Here is an 18,466-nt window from a genome sequence, read left to right on the forward strand (position 1 = left end):
CTCTGATAGTCCAAGACTATTGATTTTACAATGCAGCGGCATTCAACGGTCATTTGCAGTGATGAGAGAAGACAATCGCCTTCAAATCATCCCTGGCATTCATTAGGAGGCTAACCGGAGGAAACCAACTAGTGAGAGTCTATTGAAACTTAATCAACAACTGGTGCACGCTAATGGGGAGAACAACAAGTGAGTCTGTCTCAGTTCTCCCAGCGGGTCAGTGCGGGCGGAGGAAGCTTTTAAACAACTAAAAATCAACACCCCAGAGTGTTTCTATTAATATTCTTTACCCTAAATTTGCGCAGAGTTTTTCAAGATGCTTATTTTTGTTGACCCAAGTTGCGTCTGACTGCTTCTACACCTACATTGTGTGTGATATATAACGCGAAAGAGGAGCTGGTGTGCTGCTATGAGAAGGCAGTATGATCCACTTCATACAAATGCACAGGACGGAGGAAGAATGCATAGCTGAGTAGACGCTGAGTAGATGAGTCATACTGGCTGAGAAGGCTAAAGATGGGGGACAGCACTGCAGCACCAAATCCTTTCAAGATACTGCTCTTTTGTACTGTTTTCATAAAAAATAAAAATATTCTACACAGTGGGGAGACTCCATTCAACATTCAAAATAGAGCATCTTAAAGTATCTGCCCTCTCTGAGGAGTCTGGTTTTTCCTTGATTATTTTTGACTGTTTAAAAACACCCCTAATGAGGAGCTCGGTGTCACTGAGGGCCACAGAGGGGGGCAAAAAGGCAAAAACAAATGCATGAGAATCTCAGCTGACCGATGTGCAGGCAAACATGAATTTCTCATGAAGCAATCTATCCCCATCAAACCTAACTGGTTTGATGAGTACAAATCCACAACTCAACCAATGTCTGTTTGGGCTGCAAATAACTGCTCACATGTGTACTTTCTGCCATCTGCTGGAGAGAGCCCACTGTTACACTTCCCACACGCCTTCAGAGTTGTGCCACTCAGGTTAGGAACTGGATCGTAGATCCTGAGTCAGTGCACACAGAACACACATCAAACTCAATGATTGGTTTGCTTGATTTCTGCTTAATCTGCCAAACAAGCGGCGCTCAATGAGAAACACATGACGTGCAAAAACAATGTGTTCTCAATGTGTGGAGGCCGCAGCGAAGCCAGCTCCAATCTGGAGCGGGGAGACGGATGCAATCAGATGTAGTGAGAGATCGGCTCTCCTCCGTTGGCACAGCCAGATGGCGGCCTGGTAGCGGCAGCAGTGCTGTGACCTCAACACGCTGACTCAACACCACCGCTTGTGCTGTGGTCCAACACATCCCTGGCTCTCCGTTGGTGGCGGCTCCACAAACACGCGTGCAGATTGCTATCAGCCTCCTGCTCTACGAGGTGGAGATCAATTAGCGGGAAATGGAGCAAAGAAACACTGACGTATGTGCACTGCGCTGTGAAAACACAAAATCTCACTCATGCAGTCATTCGGGGCTGCTGCACTCTCATATGCTCCCTCACTAATGAACAAGTGCGTGATATTTGAGAGGAAATACTGAATTTCTCTTCAACTATTTGCACAAGCATGCAGTGCAATATAAAAAAAATCTTAATTTAGAATTCATTCTAAGAAATGAAGCAATACATAAACAATGATAAGAAAGGAAAAGGCAGCTAGTTAACAAACCAGGATGTAAAATTGGCTTTGCAAATGTTTCATAAGAAACGCCTTCAAGTCTCTCTCACAATAAGCCCACAGGATGATCTCTGGCTCTATAATACCGTAGATAATGCAGTCACCGACTATGAAATGACTGCATAATGCTTACGATTTCAATTAACTGTTATGGGGAAATAAAAAAAAAAAAAAAAAAAGAACATTTAACAAGCCTGCTTGAAACAATTACCTTCCTTTTAAGACGTCGAAACTATGAGAATTAAAACTGGGCTCTATCTGCAGGAAGGCAGCATCATAATGAATATTTATACTCGGCTAGTCCATTTAGCTAATTAAAAACCTTCCAGCAACAACATGAAGGCGATGACTGGAATAGAATTAGACAACTCTATCTAGCTGCAAAAGCAACACACTAAGCCCGCCGCTAACTACTTCCTAAGAGGTCACGCAACGGCGGGCAAACACGGCTCTCTGGCTATTACAGGAAGAAGCCACTCATTCACTGAGATGAGGAAGACTTGATGTTCCTCGCGGTGCTTTCTCTGTTGTTACTGGTCAAAGTGTTGTCTTGGGTTATGGGTACGGATTCAGATGATCCACAGTGTGTTGTTTATTTCCTTGCGTGGAAACTGTCAGGCGCTTCTTCTGGTCTTTCACTGCTACGGCAAATGTGCTTTTTAGACTAGTGATGTATCCAATTAGCCTGCATAAGGTTATAATCCTTTGTGCATGTGCAGGCTTTTCAGTTCATCTAACCTTTGGACGGAACCAGGTGGTTTCCCACTGTGTCCCGTCTTTGTGCTAAGCTAAGCTAAAGAGTTGCTGGCCGCGGTTTCATATTTGACAGTGATGAAAGATACGGCGCTGGTATCAAACTTCTCATCTGTCTTTTGGCAAGAAAAGCAAAATATCCTTCAGAATTATCCCCTCCATCCTTTTGTTTTCATATCGTCTATACAGAACTTTGTAAGAGTTCCAAATTCTTGAAGGACCAAGTTACAAAACGAAGCACATTTTTTCGCTCATTTCTAAGAATACAGACAGATTCTAGACACATAGACACACGTTTAGTACCAGTTTGCAGTACGCAGTGTGGTTAGAAGTAAGAATAGTGACTCTGAAAGCTTTCCTAGTCAAAACACTGAGATTTTTCCAAAATAAAGAGGATTTTAATTCTAAAGAGGTTTTTCCAGTGGTGTGTTTATCATGTTGCACCTCAAAAACAAAATCCCTGCTTTGTACTGGAAAGAAAAGAGCAATCTCAATTATCTAAAAAAAAATCAAACCAAAAATATTTAGGTGGTTCGATACCACAACAGATAACTGCTAAACTAAACCATCGCCAGCTTTTCCCAGATCTTCCTACGTGTGTTTGTGTGTGTGGGTGTGGGTGCGTGTATTCTTGACCTTGTGTGTCTGTGATTCCAGAAACACTAACAAGCAGATTAAAGTCAAAATGTTCTCTTTTCTCCCACTCAACACTGTCCGACACGGGCACGAGCGCTGGCCTTCAGGATGGAGCGAGAGCAGGGACTCAATGGAGCGGGCTAGTTTCTGATCCCTCGTCTTGGCAGGCGCTCAGTGCCGTGCCAGCGTTTGCTAATACCCTGGACGCACCTGGCATATTACACGGGCTTACGTCCCGCTCCTCAACACCTCCCTAATGCACCGCACTGGCCTCCCATTGTACAGTTGTTTTTGTGACTATACAGCAGCCCCTGCCCAGATGCAATTAAGCCCTAATCCTCCTGTCGACAAAACAGAGGCACCCTTAATTCAGTTTGCAGAAGAACGTGCGGTAAATACAGTCTGCAAGGAACGGAGCTTTGATGATGGGCATCCACATCATCATGATGATGCACGTTCACTGAAAGGCCAAACGTAATGTCATGGTCTTCTCTAACAAAAGCAAAGATGTGAAGCCCAGCATGGCCCACAGAGGCATTTTAAACTGGGCTGTCGGTAATGGATTCAACAGTTTTAGCTCAGTGCCACGAAAACATCCTGCACCAATATTTACTTCTTTTCATAGTGGAATGGACCATGGTGGATTGAAGTTGGTAACAGAGCACTGGCTCTCACCGTGGATGGTCTAGCCACAAGTATAACCTCATTACACACTCATTACAAGCTGTGCAGAGAACCATAATGATAGACTGACCACTGCTGTGTGTGTGTGTGTGTGTGTGTGTACACATGCAGCTGGTGTACTTGCTGACTCAAGACTTTCAGCGTAATCTCTTCGTAACAGCTGTAGCTTAAGCCACATGTTTATCAAGCCTAGGGGAAATCAGTAGGTCTGTGTGAGTTCAAAAGACGTCAGGTTGCTGACTAACCATGCCCCCCAGTGGTGTCAAAGATGGGAACAGAGGGGGCGACTGACTTCGGATCTGACCACAGACATTTAGTTGGTGAATCAACTTCACAACAAGCCTTTTTCTAGAGGGTTTGCTTGCACGAAAGCTCTTGTGTACAGCACAGCTTTTCCGTGACATCGAGTTTAAGTTGAGCGGGAGGTGTACATCACCAGTCCTGGGAGCGTGTCAGGACACGGTCGTGTACATGTACTGTACATCGATGTGTGTATGTGTGTACCCGTCCATAAGAAAGCAGCTACACAGCAGGAAAACAACCCACTAGGAAGTGACCTGGAAATTTCATCAGTTTCATCTCAGCTTCCTAATTTACAGCGTCTTTCGTGCAAGCTCTTTTCCAGATGTTGGCCGTTGGATCCCGAACTTGAGGCTGTCACTCGGGCTCACAGAGAGGGGCCGCAGTCATTAAGGTGTGAGTAAAGCCAAGTGTTCTCCTCCCGGATAAATAAAATGATCAATCACTGCAGTCGCTGAGTGTTTCCTGAGGTACACCTGAGAGCTGAGCTTCAGAACAGAACAGAGCTGCAATTTACTATATGAACATCTGCTAGCCTCAAACCTCATTCCTGAAAAAATAAACTCGCAGAAAATAAATCTGCAGATAGAGCAGAGAACACACGAGCTCGAAGAATAAGTCAATAGCGGGACCATATTGTGATAAACCTACTCAGGAGCCAATATGTGTATATACACACAAATAAAGTCTGTTAGATGCAAATACGAGAGCTGCACATAAATCTAAGTATATTCATTGCTACTTCTATAAGGCGAGCAGCCTAACAGCACTGCAGTTATTTTCATTATTGATTAATCTGACGGTTGTCGGCTCAGTTAATCTAGTTTTTCAATATAATTTCCCGCTGCGTGAGCTTTGTCAAGAAGTTAGTGACAGGAAGATTTTAAGTTGCTTGTTTGCTCCAGCTTCCTCCAACTGTCCAACGATGCATGCACATTAGGTTTACTGGTGGTCCTGAATTAGCAGATGTGAGAGTGGACGGTGGTTCAAGCGAATTGAAATTATTCTAATTAGAGATTCCAATTTATCTGTTTACATGGATTTAAATAAGATAATCTAAAAAAGGACATGTATACAGTGCATTTACATACCACAAAACATCCATAAGGATATAACTTTTTATTTACATGCACAAAGTGTTTCTGTCTGTAAGAGAACACAGAATCAGTTGGAAATACATGATCAGCCACAACAATAAAACCATTGACTGGAGAAGTGAATATACATTGACCATCTTGTGACAATTCAATGTTCTGCTGAGAAACCTTTGGACCTGGCAATCATGTGGATGTTACATAGACATGTAGCACCCACCTAGACCAGACCAGGCACCTCCACCCCATAGCAATGACACTCTTTGATGGCAGCAGCCATCCCCAGCAGGATGCAGCCTGACACAGACACACACACTAAAACGGTTTAGGAACAACTCAGAAACCATGAAAAACAGCACAAGGTGTTGACCTGGCCTCCAAATTCACTAGATCCCAAACTGATCTGTGGGATGGCCCACATATAGGCCTCTTCCCTCAACCCTTAACAACATTCTGTTGCCGGACACCACAGGACACCCTCAGAAGGCCCATGTCCATTCTCTGAACTGTTTTGGAGGACCTACACAATATTAGGAAGGTGGTCATAATGTTATGCCTGGTCGGTGTATAACAGAAGACAACAAAGAAGTTGTTACTCCTTATACTAAATTATTATTCTGTTATTATTATGGCTGTGATTAAGGTTACATGTCTGTAGAGATCATTTATCATCAAGGTGTAAAAATCCAACAACAACAGTTCATCTGAGTTCTAGTCACTCTCCAACATCCAACACACCAAACTAACCAACATCCCTTTTACACTTTATAAAAAGGGGCCTTTCAGCAGGTAGGGACAAATTTACCCTACAGTGCCTCTTTTTACGAGCACGGCGGTCTTTAGCGGAACGTTTTACTTCTTCACACCTAGTGCTTAAAACAACAGACCTGTACAGCTAAACTAAACACACGCCAACACACACACAGCTACAGAGGGGGGAAAAAATAATTTCTCTGCACTTCTCTCGGTTTGGTCCAAATCCACACCCTCTGAATCTGGAATATCCTAATCTCAATATCTGCCCTCACAGTTTTAGAAAAACATCTTGTTTGCCAAAGCAACACCTATGAAAATACTGCATTGAAATCCCTATAAATATGCATGAAGATAAGCAGGAGCAATACATAAAACTAGACTGGCTTTGAATAATTAAGTGCTTATCTCTATCGAATTTCTCTTAACTGATAAATCTAAATTAATGCAAGCTGAAGTTTGTTTTAGCTGCTTTAGAGTGTGTGTCGGATTGGAGAGGAAATAGGAAATGGTGAGCAGGGCGGCCCCTCTCTCACAGGCGGAGGACAAACAGTTTACTTGGCGTAAATTCTGGGTAAACGGCGTCCCAAACAGAGCAGAACAGGTACAGAAAACACCTCCAGAGGCCTACAGCGCACGCAACATGACAACCCCATGTTTCCAGCTCCACACTAACCATGAAGGAGTTGATAGACTCAATTTCCATATCAACCAGTCCCGGTTTTTCTGACTCTGTCAGCAGTGAGGGGAGCAGACAGCGAGCTGTAAACCAATGACTTCATGCCATTTTGTCTCAATGCAACCGTTCTCTTCCATTTTCAACAAAGTGCTTTGGGGAATTGGAGCACAAAGAGACTATAAAACAGTCTAGACAGGCAGTAAAACGACGTGTACATCTGTGCGTCCAACTGATGACCATGAGACATCTGCCTTTGTTGGCAGCAACATAAATAATGGATTTTTTTCCCTATAATTCTCAGATAGTTAAATTCGATTATTTTTTTTCTCCAACTTGGGAACTCAAATTGGACACAACAATCAAATACGCCGACATAAAAGCAGAGGTTCTCTTCTTGAGAAGCAATCTTTTCTCGTCATCTTTTGTTATGGAAGCAAACAAACTGGCCTGCTTTCGTCTCCGCCTGTCACGCAAGATTGGATTTTGATGACACCGATACTTTGGTTGTGTACTCTCCACTCTCTACTTTCAATTTCTCCCCACCCTCTCCACTTCACTTCACTTTTCTCTTGATCTGAGCAAAAAGGAAGAATGTTTGGATCTACTGTACTCCCGCTCTCGAAAAAGGTGAAAAAGGCCTCGGCGTGTCACAGACGACCTCCGGTTCCAGAAAATAAGATTTTTGCTCTCCCGCGCAGTCGGCGCTTCAAAAGATCTATCTAGTGTGAATTACATGGAAACATTACCTTAGTTTCCAAACATTTTAGCTGACTCCAAGTCCAGAGCATGGATCTGGGGGATGTTGGCTGCGGTATAGAGGAGTAGTGGGGCTGTTTTACCTCAACTGCGGTTTCATTCGTGTACTCATCTGGTTTTGTGCAAACATACAGCATGGGCAAATGAAGGTCGGTGTGTTTTTGCAGTGCTGACTAATCCTGTTGCTGTTTCAGTGCCTTCTATTATCCCTTTTCAACACAGCAGAACTGTCCGCCTGACTCACAGCCACAGATTGCGTTCACCGTCAGGCCAGTGAGAACACAATCAGCTGGATCTAGATCAGTACATCTCTGAGGTACACGGAAAAAAAATAAATAAAAGTTAAGTTGCAGCCTTGAAATCAGCCCGCTGCCTTCTCGCTATAGTTCTGTCTCTGCATTCTCTTTGTTTCTCTCGGTTTTTTTTTTTATGCAAAACTGAACAAGCATTCAGCGGCCATTGGGATCACTGACAATGGAGAACAGCTGTGGGAGAGCTTAGTTGTCGGGCCCACAACAGACACATGGTTCTCTGTTCATGTTTTCAACAATGATGTAATTATCCACAAAACACTGGGATATTACTGGAAAACAAGAAAGCCTGACATTAGTCAAGGTGTAGACTCCGACCCCAACCCTAAAAACTATCCCCCCGAGCAGCAAACGCCCAATCTCAGCTTACAAACTGTAACTACCAATGGCAGGTTTTGAATTTCTCCACATGCCAAAGCAGCGTGACTGGGGCCACGCTGGGGCCTGATTTATTTTATTTTTTAACACCTTTATTAAACCAGAAATGGAGAAAAATCTCTTTTGCAGCAGAGTCCCCGGGCAAAGAAAGACTATAAACACGAACAGAACAATCAACATGAAAACAGAAAGACACAAAAGAACAGAATCACAAACACCTTGACCAAGAGTCCTAACAAGTTATCTCATCTCATCATACAGAGACTATATCAGTTAAAACATCTGCAGCCAGATGTATGTGCCTTCAAGACATTTAAAATAACTTTCTCACTTAGTGAAACCAGTTCCCTGAGATTAAAAAATTGATTCCAAGCAGAGGATGAAGCAGACTTAAATGGCCTTTTTCAGCACAGACTTCAGGGACAGATCCTGAGAGGTTTCTGGAGGATATAGACCTCGATATTTAAAGATCTCCCCTGAATACATACTGTTTAAAACTACACTGCTTTGGGTAATAAATGTTGTCCAATATGGATTTTCACAAACAAGATAAAACAATAAAATCTATGAAAGTTGAATACAAGCCGTCTCCTTCAAACACTGTGTTGAAGATGCAAACAATAAAGCGATGTAACTTCTTCGCTATTTTGCTGTATTCTGTTTTATTTTTTTTTTAATACAGGTAGCCAGCTCTGTTTTTCTGTAAAAATCTTATCCATGTCCATTAATGTTTTTCGAGAATGATGTTGAATCAAGACAGTCTGACGTGTTTCCTTGTCGATGGAGTGGCCATTCAGTGACCTGGCAATGCAAGAACAACGTTGCATCTCACATACAAACTCATCTCATATTTTAACACAGACCTGTAAAAAGGATTTAGAGGCATTTAAAACACAAGATGCTATTATGGAACACGCAGAAAAACTGTTTATGATACTACATTATTTCTATTTCAGCCATCGAATTGTGGCATCTACTCATCAGAGGCTTGATCAGGTAAATCTACTTGTAAATGGTTGCAGATCTAAGTTCAAGTGTCAGACATCTGATGGTGATTCCAAGCTAAGAAGAGCTTTCTCAGCATCAGATCGTGGCAAGACTGAATGTTTCTAAGTGGACACTCGTTGGAAACTGGATCAGTTATTACAAAGCACATTCAGGCAGTAGAAAAAGTGACTACACCATCCCAGCATCAATAAAACAAGGTTCATTAACAGGGACATAAAAGTAACTTCATCACAGATACAGAAATTATTTATTTAAGAATTAAAGAAAGCAACACGTCCTGTCAAAGGAAGGCTGTCTGGTGATGTCTCAGAGGACAAGAGGTGTCTCTAAACCATTTCTCAACAGGATAAAAAAAAAAAAAAAGATTGAGTGAACTCAGACACAGTTTCCCAATAGATGACTTGAAGACATTCCTGTCTACTGATTAATCACAGTTTGAGATTTCTGGTAAAAACAAATATGTATATTTACAATAAGGAGAGTAAGATGAGTAAGAATGACACACAGAGTATGAAACCCAGAGTGGTGGTGAGAAAATTTAGGTCTGGGACTGATATGCTACTTCGTTGTTGGACACCTACACCAAATCAACTCCAGCCTGAGCAAGGAGAAGCAGCACTCCATCCTTCAGAGACATGATACACCCTCTGATCTGCATCTTTGTGGAGATGGACACACACTACAGCAGCCCAAACATATCTCAGTGCTTTGAAGAACTACTTGAGGACCAAAGTAGACAAATGAGTTCTGACTGTCATGGACTTCCCTCCACAAGCACCTCATCTCAGCCCCTCTGAACATTTATAGGAACACTTGAAGACTGAGAGAGCCGAGCATTCGTGACATGGAGCTCTTCGGGAGAGCTGCTCGTCCACACAGGAACAACCTCTACGACAAACACTCAGATATTCTGATATTCATGGCCATTTTTCACAGATTCAGCTTTTTACCCAAATGCTCATTATCGTTCATAATGAAAGGAACTTTAACAAATACTTTTTTCTTCATAATGTTTTTTTATTTAAAACAGATGAATTGGAGACGTTTGTTTTCAGCAAAGACATAGAGATAAGGCTGAGGTTTAACAACTACACAGCTCTGCTTGCAACAAAACAGAGGGTCACAGGCTGGTAATGAGGAGAGCTCTGCTTCACTTCCTTTGTCTGAACCAGGGAGCCACTGTTTGAAATATGACAGCGTCATTTCAAAAATGGAAATGAGACTGGAAAACCCAACAAGTGTAACAAAGGGAGCTCAATAAAGGGCCAATTAGGCCGGCTTTCCAACCACACAAGGGCCCTCTGATGATCCATAACTGCAGCTCAGATGTTTACTAGCAGTCCAGCTCTATTGTCCATGCAGACAGAAGAGCTTTTTCACTTTTTCAGCAAAGTGGATTTCCACTAAACTCTTAAAACTTTGTTTGGTGTACTGCAGCCCAGCTCTCTGAAGTATTGGAAAATCCATTTGGAAAACAAAACAAGAAAACACACAGTGAGAAAACTATTAAAGGCGCATTAGAGAGAAGTTTTTAGACGAGAGAGAAAAAAAAAAAAAAAAAGACGGCCGAAAATAGACGCAGCATTGCAGCCCAGCGCTGGCAGAGGAGAGTGAGCAATTTTCCACATTAATCAAAAGTGAGTCTGTTGAACTCACAGCACGCGGTAGGCAATTAGAGAGATACTTTATGTGACCATTACCACGATTAAACCCATCCACCCTCAGCAGCAGCCCAAACACAACACAGTCGCCGGCCACGGGCTGAGTAACACAAACTTTTCGGCTACCTCCTGAGCTTACTCAAACAATCTAATATTAGATTGGGCAGCCACAATGGGAGGTTTAATAAAACCCCACAACAACAACAACAGGAGAGTCAGGAGCAGTTAGGAACCGTGTCCGTACAGTTTAGCCCATCAGTTCAATATCGGAAACGAGGAGGTTGTAAGCAGTTGAAACCTTGGGAGGCACATTATGCAAAAAGTCCAGAAGCAAAGAGGTGATGATTTACATTTATTCGAAGCTGTTGGCAACAGAAGTCAGACCACTTTTTTTTTGTCTCTGTCTCTAGCAGAGCAGTAACAGTTAGGGGACTAACCCACTAGTAGATCACCCAGGAAATTACTTGACAGCATGTTGGCCATTAATCATTTTGTCCCTTTTTGTTTTATTTCCTTTAGAAAAAAACAACATTCCTTCTTGATGTGATTGCAGAATCTTTTGCATTGTCAAATGAATTTGGTCTCAGACCGGCTGACAGACATTTGAAAGCATCACCTTCAGGAAACAACAACATATGAATCATTTGTTTAAGCAGATGTGTGCAGTGCATTGACTAAACTAACTCACACGGTTTCTATAAACTATTTATTTTTTCGGTGTATGCATTCAAGAAGCAACAACGTTCAGTTACTCTACTCTTCCTGGCAGGATTGGAATAAACCTTGTCTCTTCCTTCCGTGTTGGTGAAGTGCCAGATACAGTGAGCACTCAGCAGCGAGATGAGAGCACCACAGACCAGAGAGCAGAGGCTGAATTCACATGAACTGACTTCACATTTAGATGTGATGAACTGCGCTACGTGTGTTTGGTTATGATCCCACATTACTGGCAGACCAATGAACTCCAGAGTCCAGTAATACACCGCAGAACCATTGATGTGTACTGTATAGACGGCTCGGTGTTCATAATTTCTTTGTCAACAAATACACGCTCCCTGTGGAAGAAATCAAAGACCATGACAAACAGCAGGGTTTAAGGAGAGATTACCTGCTGTAAGCATTCTTCGGTCAGGCTCTGATCCCAAAGTCAACATTTGCACAAAGAATTAAGCGGCTGCAGGGGCCAACCTGAGCAGAGGCCGCGGGTGTAACAGAGTAGGAAGAAGAAATGCTTTTATAGCACCCAAATCCTAAAATCAACAACACCAGGGGTGTCTTAGTGGGCACTAACAGTCAAACAGCATGTGAACTGATGCCACCGGGCTTTTTAGATAAGCTACACTCTCAGATGCTTTAGTGAATGGGCCACAGCTGCTAGTAATTTCAGCAGTGGGGCTAAAAATCGGACAAATGACAGATATGAGGGTTGTAAACAAGATTATGCATCTCTTACCTGAGGCGCTTTAACTGTTTCCCGTGGCTCTCCCTCTGAACATGTTGCTTTATCTGACATCTGGCTCTTGTCAGCGGCTCTGCTGAAGTCACTCTAATTAAGCCAACAAACACAGAAGTGTGCTGACTTTATCAACTCTCCACGTTTTGTCTGTCTGATAAATCCCACTCATTACACTCTTCGCACCACACATTCACACCAAACAAATCTCCCCTCTCACCTGGCAGTATCCAATCATCTGCTCTGCAATGCTGTTGATGTGCAGCAGGTACCGGTGGAGCCTCTGTTGGTACTTGAGGGCAGCGAGCTGAGCCTCGTTCTGCAGAGTTGACACCTGGGCCAACAGGGACTGCTCCCTCCGGTTCCACCTGAGCCTCGCCATCCGGGCGTCGTGCTCCAAACCCGCGCTCCTCTCCTCCAGCTCGTCGGTGACCGCGCGGAGCGCCTCCACACAGCAGTGCTCCCCTTTGCTGTCGGTGCGTTCGGGGGGCAGCAGGAGACCGCATCCTTTCTGACAAACGCGTTCACCGCGGTGAGCCGCGAGCGGCTTTGTCTGAGACTCCATCCCGCCTGGGAGCAAAACTTGGCTGACCGGGTCCTGTTCCACGCAAGAAGTTGGGCAGTCAGCGCACATAGTTTGCGCGCAGGCAACTTTCCTACGCAGATTAACGAGTTGGGACAAAGTTTGCTCTACAAGTCTGGACACATGAAAGCGTGAGCGCGCTGAGAAGTTGGAGGTGTCTCCTGCGCAGCTCAGTCAGCTGATGGGCTGCGCCACTTCTGCACCACATGACAAGAGAAGTTGATCTTGGTGAGGCTCTGCGTAAAGAGGGAAATGTTTTTGGTCGGGGTGAGAATTTATGACTTTTTTTTTTTTTTACATCAACATACTCTATTTTTATTTTTTTTATTATTTTTTAAAAAGTCAGATATTTTTCCATTTATCATATTTTATTCAGTGCAGTTTGATTTAATTGTGCGAACTGCTGGTGTGTTATTAAACCTCTCCAGCAGAGGTCGCTCAACCTCAAATGCCTTTACTGTGCAGACCTCTCAATCTGAGATGGAAAGAAGTCCACACCATGATTGGTATCATCAGCAGGGGGTCATTGTTGATCCTCCTCCTCCTCGTCCCTTATTAAATTAATTGCGCCTTCTTTCAGTACAAATTGTGTTCTGGTGAAACTTGTCTCAGGGGCACTGTTTCCCTTCAATGGCTAAAGCCCCGCTGTAACACAATATCTGCATGGAGACCTTCAATTATAAAGCCTTCCTGCGTGAGTCTCGGTCAGTCTCACTGCCTGACACAGCATGACTTACTGCAGGCATCTAGGAGACAGCGTCACATTTCAGGCCGCTGTGCAAAGCAGCCCGGTTCCAGTCTAATATGTGTGCGCCACCTTTAAAGCGTGTTTTGTGTTGTCTGAGCTGTCAGGGAATGGGTGTAGCTTTACAAAGACAGTCTGTCATGGGAGTGCACACCTGTCTGCAAAAACACACGCACAAGGAGGTCAGAAGACTGTGGTGTTTTCCCTCGTGTCAGTCACTGTAAATGAATGAGTAGCTGTTTGTATTAAGTTTATGTGAATCTGTTAAAATGTTGGCAAGAGCTGTGTCTGAGAGGAGAATGAGGTTTAAGTCTTATTAAGTATGTGACGCAGAGAGGAGCTGTCAGACTGATCCAAGCAGCAGCCGGGGGAACAATGCAGCCACATGCGATCAGACCTATCACACAGGCCATGTGCTTGGGCTGATAAGCCACTAAATAACTGCAGGAAAAAAAATAAAAAATAAAAAAGGTTATCTCTGCCTTTTGTTCTCCGTGTGAGCCGATTTCACCTAATAACTTTTTAGGAGTGAAATGGAGAGGCAACCTAAGACTGCGCAAGGATCTAAATCTGAATCATTTGCTCAGACCTAATCCATGAAGGGAAGTGATATCAATTTACTTTTCATCTCCCCCCAATACCTGAGAGGAGACAAAACTCCAACAGCTGTTTCTCCTTGAAAAACTAGAGCTGGCTGCGTCTATAATGGAGGACAGATTGAAACACTATCTCTGATATATTTGGGTCTGGCTTTTGCAAAGAATGACTTTTTCCACACGTCAGCCGGTGACTTGTTGCAAATAGTTTGAGCTGATAATGGAAGCGGCTCATAAATGTCAGATGATACTCGTCTCGTTTGATATGTGAGAGCTGAAACACTGCTGTGGATATTTCACGCATAACAAGTTTGAGGTTATAGGCGTGTGGAAGATATTTGAATCCCAAAGACAGTATCGGTAATCAATGGCTTTGCTTTTTTATAAAGCTTCCTTTTTGCTGAATTTCTAATTTTAAAACCTGGCATATCTAAGAGCAAGAATCCCCTGGGAACAAGTCATCCTGACCCAAGAGCAGCATCGGTCTGACTTTGATAAGTCCTCTTATAACTTTTGACATGTCTTCTTTGTGTGTGTGTTTCAAGTGATACTGCTGCGACGTTTGCTTCAGCCTTGCATCAGTATTTCAGACTGAGCTCAACGAATCCCATCTGAGCCTGACTCACAGTGAATCTTGAACTAGGACTTTGACAGATAGAGTTTGGATATTTTATACTGAATTATGTACTTGCGCGAGTCAAACCTCAGCCAAAACATTAGGTACACTAGTGAAAACCACTGCATTCTAATGTAACAGTCCTGTACTAAATCTTGACTGTTGTAATGTTCCGTTGTAATGTTAAAACGGCGTCAGAAAGGTGGTGATTCAACTGTATGGTCGTTTTTCTAGGATGTAGTTTGTGGTGCTGTTAACATGGAATGAATTAAAAGTGCTTCTCTTATTTAACCCCCTGACTAAAACATGGTCGTGAAAATAACAGGAGCGTGTAGCCGGTACAACACAACACAATACAATAGTACAACAAACCACAGTTGAATCAAAAACTCTCTGTTATTTCAAACTAATGCTGAATACTATAACCTTAATAAAGCTGTGATTTAGTACAGGACTGATTTATTTATTAGTATGCATTTGTTTTCACTAGTGTCCTTAATGTTTTGGCAGGTGTGTATATGTTGCATTGTTACGCTTTTGGACTAAGCTTCCCAGCAGTTTTTAAGACAGTAGCTCTTTCCATTTATCAAAACTTTATCCATTAAACTAAGGTTGTTGAAGGGATAGCTCTCCGGTTGCCAGGTTGTAAGGAGCCTTTGTCCATGGTAACTATCTCTACTCTATATTTAACAATAATGACATGGTTTATTCTTGTAATGCAGTGCTCTACTTGATTGAAGAATCTTATCCCAGGACTGTAGACTGTAAACCTGCCTCACCGGTTCACCCTAAGTGTTCTGTGTCAGAAAAGCTCCTGCAAAACAGAACAAAACAGCGGAGACATTCAATAGTTAACTACACTTTTATTGTACCTTGTCCAGCCAACGAGAGGTTTCCGTTTCATCCCTCATATATGCCATTTGCGTATAACCGAACTCCAGCAGACAGCCAGGGACACGCTGCCACTGCCACCAGCGACGCCGTCAAATCTCAATCATCGCGTGCGCGGGGGGCTGCCTGACCGTTTCTGAACTCGAATGAGTGAGATTCCTTTAGTCAGTTCAAGGTTTTCTCTCTAAAAAAAAAATCCTCTCCCAAGGACATCACACAAGATGACTGGCTCTATGAAGCTTAGCGGCTAATGCAGATATTAGGCTAAGATCTATGCTGTGTCTGACGTAAAGGGATGTCACTCAGGAGTGGAGTGTATTACATATGAAGCTGAGAGGCCGAGAAGTTGCTATGATGTTGAGTCGTTTTTAATGTAATGTAACCTTTTGTCTCCAATCTCATGCATGATATAATGTTCAGCCGCTGCTTCGTCCGAAATGTCAAAGTTCAAGGCGTTCATGCATTTGGCAACTCTTTTTTTTGTTTTGTTTTGTTTTGTTTTGTTTTTTTTACGATTTGTGGCATGAAGAGAAAACTGGGAAAAGCACTTTGTGGTGGACATTGATATTGTCACAATGTAGAAGCATGACCAGCATCGGTCGCACGAGAAATGGAGGAGCTCAAGACGCAGCATTTGCTCCTCCATCTGAATGAAATAAACTTTTAAAACTGTCCAGCCAGAGGTGGGTCAAGACATACAAATATAATAATCAAAAAGGACAACAGTTAATAATGTTTATATATCTCTGATCATATGTTAATAAAAAGACAAAAATAATGCATTTGAAACAACATGAGCTTTGGATGGGCTCTTACCGCTGACATGGATGGCTTTGCTTACCTTTCGTTTGTAATGAAAAATGAAATATACTAAATTACTCTTACAGAAGCTAGGAATGATTAAGTAGCCACAGATGAATTGGACGTAGCACAGTTACTGGAGACCATGAGTGTCGCCAGAAACCAGAGAGACGTTAAAAAAAAATCAACATTCTTTACAAAGCACCCGCTGGTACCACTGAGGTCCTAGTGATACAGTCAAAACAAAGTTGTTTAGCTCACTATCATGAAGTTTTTCGTCTCATTTTCAACACCGGGCTAAAATGGCACAGATGAGTCTTGATCTCTGCACCGTTGAACAAATACAACCAGAGGTGGCAAGCAGTCACATTAACCGTTGCGGTGCTGCATATGAAACCGCAAGTTTGATATGTTGTTCAGATCGCATCCTGCTATGGTTGGATTTACATTCAGGTTTGAGTCCAAATAAGCGTGTGCCAAACCCCCCAACGCTTTGACAGCATCTCAAATTTTTCCATTCTTCCATGTCGCAACGTCAACATGCACGAAATTTGAAGGTGGTGTTAATAGAGTTTGGAAAGTGATGGCAGGTTAAACCAATCCGCTTTTCAGAGGTCAAGGTTTGCTTTGACTGTATCTGTATCTGTAACAGAGGGTATGTTTAGTTAAAAAATGCCACTGAACTGCAAGTAAAGAAAGACATGAAGACTTTTTTTTTTATAAACTCATACACTTAGCCTTCACAGCTGCTTGTTTACCTTATACTATGGAATGCACTGTAGGATTGGTTTCAGGGAGCATCAAAGATCAAATGAAGCCTACGGTTCGGAACAAACAGCATCTTTGCACCAGAAAGGTCGGATTCATTATTTAAAAGGACGAAACAGCCGAACTACGCTAAGTGTAGGGTTTACACTTTCAGTCAGGATCCGTTATAAGACAGGTTACTGTGAAAGATAAGTGCAGTCATTTATGTAAGGCATATTTAAAAAGTTGACAGAACTCCTTTGACACTCCTCCAAAGAGGCTTGTTGTGGATAAATAAGGAATGTCTTCGTCCATATCCAATTGTCCCTTCTCTGTGTCTATTTCCACAAACATATTCCAGAGGGGGGAAAGGGCTGGAACATGGCATCCCGGGTTACAGGGCGGAACCAAAAGATCACGGAAAGAGCCCCAGAAGTCCTTATTGGTGTCAGCCAAAAGCAACCGTAGGAGTCTCCTTCACGGGAAGTAAGGATGGCGCTACATTCAGAGGTTCAGGCAGAGGAGAGCCACCAGGAGCAGGGAGAGGATGCTGAGACTCTGGATGGTCATGGCAGCTCCAGCTGAGAGAGAAGGAGAAATACAGGTATGTCTTTAGTTTGCTTGAAAATAACAGCAGTGACACAATCACATTTTCTTAAGTGGGAATATCTGTCTGATCTGTGAGTGTGAAATAAAAATCACCAAGTATCTATCTACGATGAGCTTTTAGCGGCCTGTCTTCAGAACAGCGTAGTTTCACCACAGCAGACACAAAAACATCTACCATCTCTTAGCACCATGATCTCTATCTAAGTGTTTATGAATTCTTCGTCACGTCTTTACTTTTTCCTTCGAGATCAAGGAAAAGTATCTGAAAGAGTGTTTTATGAAGTGTTAAGAAGACATTTCTATTTTCATTTTTGACTATTCAACCACAAACAATGACTCCACTCCACCCTATGACCTCCTGGAACAAGAGGAAGAGTACAGTCAACCAGAAAAAAAGAAGACAGAGGCAACCCTGAGGCCGGCGCAAAGTAGTGGGAATAGGAAACATCGGTGCCATCTGGCTGCACATGAACCTGACCTACAACCTGGCCGTAACTTTTACGAATTCCAATTTAGCCATGTCTTCAACTTGGGGCAGTGTGTAATCATCTGTCACATTTACTTTTGTCAGAACTTGTGAACATGGAGAAGCTCAACTGGAAGACGGTACTAACAAATACTGGATCCTCTGCTGAAGACTTGGCGTCACAAGACACTGTTGCAACTCAAACTTATCTTTTTCCAAAAACCCAAACAACAGCAGCTCCAGTTGTTCACCAAATATTAAAGCTTCTG

At 42.8% G+C, this 18,466-nt stretch overlaps 2 protein-coding genes across 3 annotated transcripts in view; both read right to left on the reverse strand.

The window, feature by feature from the left end:
* Window positions 1-15,069, reverse strand: part of LOC311495710 (PDZ domain-containing RING finger protein 4-like) — a 116,280-nt gene extending 101,211 nt beyond the window's left edge. The window contains exons 1-2 of the mRNA XM_084555260.1: window positions 12,364-15,069; window positions 12,144-12,236 (exon numbers count right to left, since the gene is read on the reverse strand). Coding sequence (XP_084411386.1) covers window positions 12,144-12,236; window positions 12,364-12,777 — 507 coding nt within the window. The 5' untranslated portion in view covers window positions 12,778-15,069. The remainder of the gene's footprint in view (window positions 1-12,143; window positions 12,237-12,363) is intronic.
* An 81-nt stretch (window positions 15,070-15,150) lies between these two features.
* Window positions 15,151-18,466, reverse strand: part of cntn1a (contactin 1a) — a 44,325-nt gene continuing 41,009 nt past the window's right edge. For both annotated transcript variants that reach the window (XM_084555259.1, XM_084555258.1), the window contains exon 24: window positions 15,151-17,703. In XM_084555259.1, the coding sequence (XP_084411385.1) occupies window positions 17,627-17,703 (77 nt within the window). In that variant the 3' untranslated portion in view covers window positions 15,151-17,626. The remainder of the gene's footprint in view (window positions 17,704-18,466) is intronic.

This window comes from Chelon labrosus (genome assembly GCF_963514085.1).
Source record: "Chelon labrosus genome assembly, chromosome: 11".
NCBI lineage: Eukaryota > Metazoa > Chordata > Actinopteri > Mugiliformes > Mugilidae > Chelon > Chelon labrosus.